The sequence below is a fragment of the Cicer arietinum genome, chromosome 4 (genome assembly GCF_000331145.2).
Source record: "Cicer arietinum cultivar CDC Frontier isolate Library 1 chromosome 4, Cicar.CDCFrontier_v2.0, whole genome shotgun sequence".
Lineage (NCBI taxonomy): Eukaryota > Viridiplantae > Streptophyta > Magnoliopsida > Fabales > Fabaceae > Cicer > Cicer arietinum.
Genome location: NC_021163.2, coordinates 51,638,622 through 51,648,460, shown reverse-complemented (window position 1 = coordinate 51,648,460; position 9,839 = coordinate 51,638,622). Strand labels below are relative to the sequence as shown.

The window sequence follows — 9,839 nt, the reverse complement described above, 5'->3', positions numbered from 1 at the left end:
ATTCCTTATTCACATGTAAGCAGTCATCAGCTTTTTATTTTTTAATTCTGCTGTAAGAAAACTTAACTCTCTTTATGGTTGGCCCAGGTGCTTTGTGTTCATGGCGGCCTGTCTCCAGACATCCGAACAATTGACCAGGTTCTCTAGCTCCCTTCTCAGTTGCCGGTCAAAATCAATATTATCTTAGTATTAGACTAGGTGCATTTGGATTAGCTTATTTTGTATTTAGAAAAACATAATAACAATGACACATAAATAATTTGCTCTCAAAAGTTGTCCTTGTTTTAAATTTAAGCAAAACCATGTGTGCCATGCCAATTTGTGAATGTATACTGGCCAGATGTCTTGCATATTGTCAAATGAAGATTTTGCAAAATTCTACGCTGACATTGTTTAAGTAAACTTGTCACCCCCGTTTACCTCATCATATATAGGGCTGATATGTGTATATGGAATGCACAGTTGGATGCTTGGTTTCATATTGTGCATCATTTATTTAAATATGCTTGTATTAATAATACTGCACATAGTTAGATGCTACTTATATCTCCTTTACCTTACTTTATGCTAGTAAATCAAAGAGGTACACTCAAGGGCCTGTTTGTTTTAAAAACACGGTTTCTTTAATCATTTTTTCTGTTTTGCTGTTCACTTACATTTTACAAAAATCGTTTTGACATTTCACTTTAGATCCTGATATCAAGATCTGTATAGGAATAGTAAAGGTGACATTTTTTGTAGTTAAAAGTCAAAACATGAAATGAATTTTTTTAATTTTTTTTTTACCAACAGACTCTAGTCTAATGTGTTTTATCACAGCGTGACTTCAGTAAGCCTTCAGTTTCATTTTGATGTACATGTTAGGTGTTATTTTTAGTAATAACAAAATGTTAGTCTTGAAACAGAAATATTACATAAATTCTATAAGTTGCTTTCTCAGCACCAGAATAAGATAGTAGTTTATATGCTATTGTTGAATAATTTACTGTTAATGGTATAACTGAAATATTGTTTACTTTTTTAAAAGGTGAACGTGTATTTATATTGTTTAAAGAATAGTAATATAAATCTTATGGCAGATAAGAGTCATTGAGCGGAACTGTGAAATTCCTCATGAGGGGCCATTTTGTGATCTAATGTGGAGTGACCCTGAAGATATTGAAACATGGGCAGTCAGTCCACGTGGAGCAGGTTGGCTTTTCGGATCACGGGTTACAACTGAGGTAATGTAATGAATTGTTGCTTATTGAAATGAATGAACATGTGTGGATTTTATGGACACATTCTTTTCATGCAGTTCAATCACATAAACAACCTTGATCTTGTTTGTCGAGCACATCAACTTGTACAAGAAGGACTTAAGTACATGTTCCAAGATAAAGGCCTTGTGACTGTAAGTATCTGAATCTCTTAAAAGTTTAAAATACTTTGATGTTTCATTTTTTTGATTAAACTGGTCTTTTGAGTTGGTTTGGTCGGTCACGTGAAAAGACCTATATAAGCTCTAGTCTAAATTAGTCCAATTAATAGAGGTAAAGGGAACCAACAAGCGGTGTTTCAAGAAGCAAGCTTGAGATTAGTGTTTGGGGGGCATCTGCAATATCCTGGGTTCAAACTTGCACACTGCACTTATTGGGGGCAGCAGTAGAAGATTCTCAGTTATTGAGATAATTGGGGGAGCATTGTGGGGCAGAATCAAGCCACTACAGATTCTGCGTTGCCGAGTATTTTGGAGAAGCCGGAGTTGTGGCCGCTATCCCTCAATCTTATCCCATAATAGTATCCAAGGGTCAATACACCCTTGCTCAATTTACAGAACAAATCATTTGAGATGAGCTTTTTCCCATTGTTTAATCCATTTAGCTGACTCCACCTTGTGAGATAACTTGCATTGTAGCTGTTGTTGCCTTTTATTTTATGAAATTATTAATTTTATTTGAAAATATTAAAGTAGAAAGTAATTCTTTTGAAATTTGCAGGTATGGTCTGCACCTAATTACTGTTACCGGTGTGGAAATGTAGCTTCTATTCTTAGTTTCAATGAAAATATGGTGAGTAACCCAAAGCTTTTTTATTTATTTTTAAGTATATTTTCAGGACCATCTTGATTGTTGCATCATTTGTTCTCATGATGTATGTGGTGCCTTTGTTTTTCGCATATCACATATGAGAAGAACTTTTTCATTCATGCGGCCTTTCTTTATAGCATCCAATAGTATTTCTTTCTTGTATGGCCTTAAACATTAAAAACATCAAGAAGAAGATGAGAATACATGTCTCTTGACTCCTATAGTTGTTGGAAGTAAGATGCATTTATTCTTAAAATTTGGATGGAGGTTCTATTCAGCAAAAAATGACTTCTTGGGGATAGTTGACGATTCCAATACAGTTGGAACTTGGAAGACATATGTATGTATAATATTTCAGTCACATATAGGGTGTCACAGGAAGTAGTTTTGAATGACTGTTACCAATACTTATTGAGTACTGGTGACATCAGCAATTTGGATGCTTACCATTATTTCTTCTTGATTCAAAATGATTGCTTTAATGTTAAGAGAATTTTCTCTTGTAATTGGATGGTGAAAGAAAGATCATTAGGGAAGGAAACAAGAGGGGAATATGGTAACTGCGTTTCTCCTTCAAGCTGCTCCTTGCTTAGATCAGTCTAAAATATGAATATAGTCACGACGTGGAGGCTGGACAGTGTTTCTCTAGCCCAGGATTCACACTTCTCCTGATTACAGATTGTAGTTTGTTGTGGCTATTTTTAACTTGCATGGCCTTGGGGTTGTGCTTGCACATGGGTTTTTGTGTGGATGGATTAAATAGGAAAGTTAAGCTTTAATCTTTGAACAAACTAAAATCCTAAAACTATTTATGAAGAAACCATATTAAATATCAATAAGTTTACATAGGAAGTTACACATTTTCATGTAGATGTTGAAGTTTATGCGATTAGATGGAAAAGGAAAGAAATGAGGTGTAGAAGGAGTGCATGAACATATATATTTCATTCACTAATGAGGCTTTGATTAATTGTGAGCCTAGGATTGAAGGAGTTAACTAGTGAAGGAGAAATACGTACATACTAATATACTAACATTTGTCAATCGAAACCAAATTGTGATATAAATTATAATACATATAAAAATACTATTTTTTCTGCTAAACTATGAATTTACAGACCTAGTGTATTTGATTTGCCAAACAAAATGAAGGATTGAACTGTATTCTTGTTATATATTTAATGAAGCATGGGATGAATAAAACAGAAAATGAAGCATGAGGCAAAAAATCATTTTTTTAGATTAAAAATCATAAAATTAGTTGAAACATATGGAACTATGTTTTTTCCCTCACATAAACATGGTTCAAAGTAAAAAAAGTATCCAATTTTTTCTACTTTTTAATAACTCTTTCCTGATCCTACTCTTTGTTAACCCTTCTTCCTCATCCTTTCTTCCCCCTTTTCTCCCTGAAACTACTTCTGTGCATCAATGACCAAAGAGTTGACAGAATGAAAAACTTTTGCTGTAACTCCGCTACTTGTACTGAAATGTTTTGTATGTACTGTATCTCCATGTGCATCAAACAGTCCTTACCTCTTTATTTTGGGTGCACTACAATACACAAACTAAAAACATTGTATTTATCAGTGTATTCCCTCAGGCTGAAGTAAGTCAGCTTATTATTATATATAAACAACTTAACATAAGAAGCATCAAACTTAACAAGAAAATTGGTGAATTAGCAAGCTCCACAAATCATAACTTCATTAAGTTTCACAGATGTGTAGATACACTGCAGGAAAATGGTTTAAATGGCTCACAGCTGAAGGATAGGTTGGCTTGAATGATATAGGGCCGACTGCCAAGGAAAGAGAACTTTAAGAAAAAACTAGACTAGGAAGTGACTTTGGGAAATTGATGTTGTGGAAAAGAGATTTCAACCAAATACCACTATTGAATGTCAAATCATTATTTTCCTTCCATATAATCTATTAGCATGCTCAGATATGAACTGGAGACCAAAAGATGTTGAAAAAGGTCTTTAGGACACTAGAAACTACAGTAGGGCAGAAATGGCTTGCTTAGACTGGAAAATTGCATGACTCGCCACTGGCGTTGCATGGGAAGGTTTTCAGCTATGAGCTTCTGGTTTCTCAGTGATCAAAACTTCCTAATTCTGATGTTAGGATCTATTTCACAAGATAATAGTCTGAGGTAAGTTGAACAGATATGGTTGTTTTAGTAGGATTTTGGGCAATTGAATGGTACAACACCAACAAGGTTAGTCAACAGAGAGCTGGGAAAGGCTGGTCAAGATAGGGTTGCAGCCTTCTCAAAGCATTGGCAGATGGGGTGTTGTGAGTCTGTGACAATGTTTGAGGCAGCCGGTTGGATAGATCAAAGTTCAAACAGGAATTCATCTGACCTAAAAACATAATGAAAATAGTGGGCAGCATTTGGAGATTTTGCTGCAGAAATTGAGCCAGAGGTCACATTCCCAATGTGTTAATAATTGGAAGATATATGGAGGGAGCATGAACATATATTTTTCTTGTGAGACTGAATAATTGTGATGCCATACACTGACCATTTAATACACAAATTTATGACTATGAAAAGACTTATTCCCTTTATTTTGGTTTGCACAATAAGTAGTGCTTTACTCTTACATTATTATAATTTGGTTTGCATTTTTGGTATCAAACTCTATAAATACTTAAAGTTGCAGTTTTAACCTATAGCTACCCCCTTGTCAAGTCACACAACTGCTGTTTGAATTTGGCTGTATGTTGGTCCAAGTCAATAATTAAATGAAGCCACTTTATAAATTAGGAAGGGGTCAGAAAATACACTTCCTTAGTTACAGAAGCATGTATTTTTGAACTCATTTGCAATTTTTGGTGTTAATAATAGTTAGCCTGGCTGCTACAAGCCATGAATGTCACAATTGTCTGGATTTTGTCCATTGAATTTTGTCTTTAAATCCAGCATCTCCACTATTTATTTGATCTGATCTTAATGTGGTAAATCACATAATTCACTGACAGGCCTAATGAAAATGACTGAATTGTAACATATGCATGTTTGAGTGTTGCAACATTTATTGGTGGTGTGATGGAAGTACTCATAAATAATATATGCGATCATTATGGTTAATGACCCTTGCATGTTTTCTTGTAACAGGAGAGAGAAGTTAAGTTTTTCACTGAAACAGAGGAGAACAATCAGATGAGAGGGCCAAGGACAGGTGTTCCATATTTCTTATAACTTGGCAAAGGTTTGAATGAATTTATTGTAAAATTATGCAGTAAATGACTTACTAGTTTGATTGGATGGTGTTAGATGTATCGTGGAGATTCAAATGCATTGATTTTTCTTAGGTGAATCCTATTTTTGTTATAATATTTGTGTACTTCCACCAAATATTGAACATTCAAGTTTCGCAATCCTTTGTATAATGTTCAAAACAATACTGAAAAGTGTATTCCTTAGTCCTCACGACTGAAACTGATAAAAATTAAAAACGTACAGACTGATATTACGTAAGGGGCATTTTTCACCTACACTTTTTGTAACCAAGGAAACCTAATCTCAACTTGGGAGCATTCTTGCTTTTCTACTGCAACTGTGTATTAGTTTCAGTACCATTCTTTTATATGTTGTTTAAATGCGATTTGTAGGAATACAATGTTACAAGTGGATTTTCATAGACTAAATTAATGGGTAAAGCGTAGATACAGTATCATATCTGTTGTTACTGTTCCTCAATAAAAAGATGACATATCTCCTCGTCAATCGATTAATACGAACAATGCCTCTTTTCAACTAGTAATTACGAACAGCAACCAGTCACTTACCCATAATTGGAACCTTTAAAATGTCAATTTTTTTTACTCAAACACCCCATTCATACTAAGGAATCAAAACAATCTGGAAGCCAAATTAAAGAATCTCCCCATTATTAGAAGTAAAAATCCAAAACAAATCTAAATCAAAGTAACTAAAACTTGAGCCTTTTTTAGTCTGACTAACAAAAAAATGCATTTGTGGAGTAAAATGATAAGCACTGATAGTTGTGGTCGTGGCTCTCCCTCTATCACAAGTTCTTTGGTCATTCCATCTAACATATGCAGCCTTGACAAGCATCATAACGTCGTCTCATTGCCTTATCTTGCGGTGGCGTGTTGATGCTCGCCGAAAAGAGCATTATGTTGGGTGTAGAGTAGTCTGTTAATTAGGAGGAGATGGGAGAGTAACAGAACGTTGAATAATATATACTAAACAAGTGACGTGGAAAAAGTACACGTGCCATCTTTTTATTGGATAACAGTACCAACATAATATATGGGAGTATGTTACGGTGATATGGTGTTCCCTACTCAGGTGTTTTCGTGCACAATGAAATTGTGTGCTATGAAATAATTCACTGTTAATGGTCTCTGATGGCAGCAGTGTGCTTCTACTCTTCCTAGTTTAAAATATTGTTTGACATTTAAAAAACCTATCTTACGGCAAGTATGAAATGAAGTCTTAATATTTTGAAAGCTTGAGACAACATTCGGTTCCTAATTTTCATGGAGCCTAAAAAATAATGAAAGAGTGACACCACAGTACCAATAATGAGAAGGAGAGAGAAGTTGGAAATATATCATGTTATGTATTTCTAGAAAATAGTCTAACCTTTGATTAAAAAGATGTTAAAGGAGAGTGAATTTTCTTCTTCTTCAAATATAAATTCTAAGCAATCTACGTGTAATTAGGGGTGAGAATGGTTAAATTGTCTGTTACGGGTTATGGTCCGACCTATTAAAGTATAATTAGACCTGATTTGCTTAACAAAAATGTTAGACTCGGATTTTTTTATTTATAAACTCTATTAATTTAAGTAAATCACATTCAGACTTATAAAAAAGCCTATTAAGTCTAATAGACCGACCTATATATATATATATACTATTTATCAATATTATTATTTGTCAATAATTTAGTATTTATTTTTAGAGGATAACAATGACTTTTGTTTATTGCTAATTATAGAGTTTATTTTGTTTTATTTGTAATTTTTTAAAGGACTTGTTGCAGTTTGCTAATCAAGGAGTTCATTTTGTTTCTTTTGTTATTTTTTGAATGCTTTTGCAAATTTGTTGGTTATAATTTTATTATATTTGATTATAATTTTATTAATTTTCCTTATGTTTATTATTTTATTAGATTTTTTTCATATATAAATGTCTAGTTTAGCCTATCTATAAAAGAAATATAAAATATACTATTTAAATACTTTAATGTTAAATAGATATTTAAATACTTTCAATCAGACTAGACTTTAAACAAAATCAAGTTAGATTGGAAAAAAACGTATGCTATATCATAGATCAAATTTATACATAAAAAATTAATTATAGGTCACACTCAAATCTTTCAAAGCCTAATCTGACATAATCTATTCTCACCCCAAAGTATAATATATAACATTTTTCTTTTATATAAGTTTATTATTCTACCATATAACAAATAATGCGACAATTGAACCCAATCTATAACACGCACTCCAATGAACTTTTTATTAATAATATTTTCGATGAATTTCAATTCACAACTCTACTACTTACCCGCCTTTTACTAAGAATCTTCTCAAAATATTTCAATTTATAGCTCTACAATCAGGGGTGGGAATAGGCTGAACCGAGCTAGATCTGTCAAAAAATTCAAGATCTAACTAAGTCTTGCCTGTGGCATGTCATATGCTTACTTTTTAGGCTTGAGTCTGGCTTTGATAGAAGTATGGTATGACTGTTAGCTTACTTAAAAGCCTATTTTATTTTTAGATATAATTGTTTCCGCGATCCCATAACTTAGTTTCAGGTAACACTTCAGTTCTTTATCTGTTTTTTCTTTTGATTTAGTATTTTATTTATTTTTAAGTAACAATTTGATCATTTATGTCTTAAAATATCAACAATGTTATAATTTTTTTATTTATAAAAATTCGAAAAATTCATCAAAATTTTCAAATAAAATCCATAAAATTAATTATCATCTTCAATATAATGTAAATTTCATCAAATTTATAACACACATATTCAAATAAACTCATATTTTTATTATTTATTTGATGAATTTGATGTTGTTGGAGATAAAAATGAGTTTACTTGAATATTTGAGTTATGCATTTGATGAATATATGAATTTTCTTGAAATTGATATTGAATTTTATGGGTTTTGTTTGAAGATATGATGAATTTTTTAAATTTTTGTAAAGAAAGGATAATATTGTTGAAATTTTAAGATATAAAGATCAAATTGTTACTTAAAATTAAATAAAAGACTAAATCGAGAAAAAAAAAGATAAAAGACTGAAGTGTCGTATGAAATTAAGTTAAGGGACCACAACAATAATTATGCTTTTATTTTAACATTTTTGAATAAGTAATCAAACATATCTTTAAATGGATTAACGAATTAATATGTCAATGAAATTAAGTTTTACTTTGATATTTAACTTCATATTTTAAATAATATGACTTTATTTACATTCTATTTAAATTATATTTTTTAATAATATATTTAATACACCTAAATATTATTAATATGCATAAATTATTAAAAGTTGAATATATAACAAAAAAAATCAAAATTTAATATACTAATTATAATAGTAAAAATATATTATTTATATTTATTTAAATAAATAGGTTTAATAGACCTAAAAAACTTATTATTAGGCATGTAGCATCACCTTACCTTATCTACACCTTACTTACCTTGAATGACATTGGTTTCTCCTAATACTTTCAAGGCACCTATTGTAATTGAAAGTTTGAAACGCAAACTCCTTGCATCTCATCCTATTCCACTCAGAATAACCAATTATAAAAGAAGAGAAAGACAAAACATGAATGGATCGATTTGAGATATAAAATTGTAGTCTTCACTTCATTTATACCATAATAATTGTTTGTAGTCCATGTAAACAATTTCTTAACCTTTTAACTCCAAAAATTTCTGGTTTTCATTTTTTGTCCCTATTTTACTTATATGTATTTTTAAATTATTTTTAATAATTTTACAAACTTATATTTTGTTAAACAAATCTAAATTTTTGTGTAGTAGATTCTTATAATACTGTAAATATACATGCAAAAAATTATTTATAAATAATAAAATTTTTAAAGATTAAAAAATTAAGAATTGTTTTATTGGACCTAAAATCAAAATGTTTGAAATTAAAGACTAAAAAGTTATTTAACCCAATAATTTATCATCTTGTTTTAGTTTGTAAAACTCAAAGTGGTGATCAACTCGATTAAGGCAACTTAATAGGTCACTAGCAGACTGAATTACTAGTTAAACATTCATATATTTGGTGCAGGTCTTATTGTGACTGCTTTTGCAATTTTTTCTTTGGTTTAATTGTAGGTGTACAATTTTTTTAAGAGAAAATCTACTTTGTTTCATTACAGATCAAAGATATAGTATAATGTAGAATTTGATAACGATAAAAAAAAATGGAAACTAACCCTGAACGTTGCTTGTATCTAACAAACCTTACACTAAGGTTCAAAAAGAACGAAAGTAAATCAACACACTCTTAAATAGCATGCTAACCTAATGTAAACTAAAGATCTTTTGCATTTTCATTCTGTGCGCGCTCAACATACCAATCCAATCATACATGTTTCACTAGTTCACGATCAATTAATAATTCACAGTTGAACCAAATCAGCCATAGGTCTGATTCACAGTTGAACCAAATCAGCCATAGGTCTGATTCACAGTTGAACCAATAGTCTATTCCGAGATTAATAATTCTACTGCACTCAAGTA

General features: G+C 31.2%; 1 protein-coding gene across 1 annotated transcript in view; it reads left to right on the top strand.

Annotated features, from left to right (window-relative positions):
* Window positions 1–5,637, top strand: part of LOC101515338 (phytochrome-associated serine/threonine-protein phosphatase) — an 8,152-nt gene extending 2,515 nt beyond the window's left edge. Inside the window, exons 6-10 of the mRNA XM_004498037.4 lie at window positions 88–138; window positions 1,080–1,223; window positions 1,298–1,393; window positions 1,980–2,051; window positions 5,196–5,637. Of these exons, the coding sequence (XP_004498094.1) occupies window positions 88–138; window positions 1,080–1,223; window positions 1,298–1,393; window positions 1,980–2,051; window positions 5,196–5,279 (447 nt within the window). The 3' untranslated portion in view covers window positions 5,280–5,637. The remainder of the gene's footprint in view (window positions 1–87; window positions 139–1,079; window positions 1,224–1,297; window positions 1,394–1,979; window positions 2,052–5,195) is intronic.
* The last annotated feature ends 4,202 nt before the right edge of the window (window positions 5,638–9,839 follow it).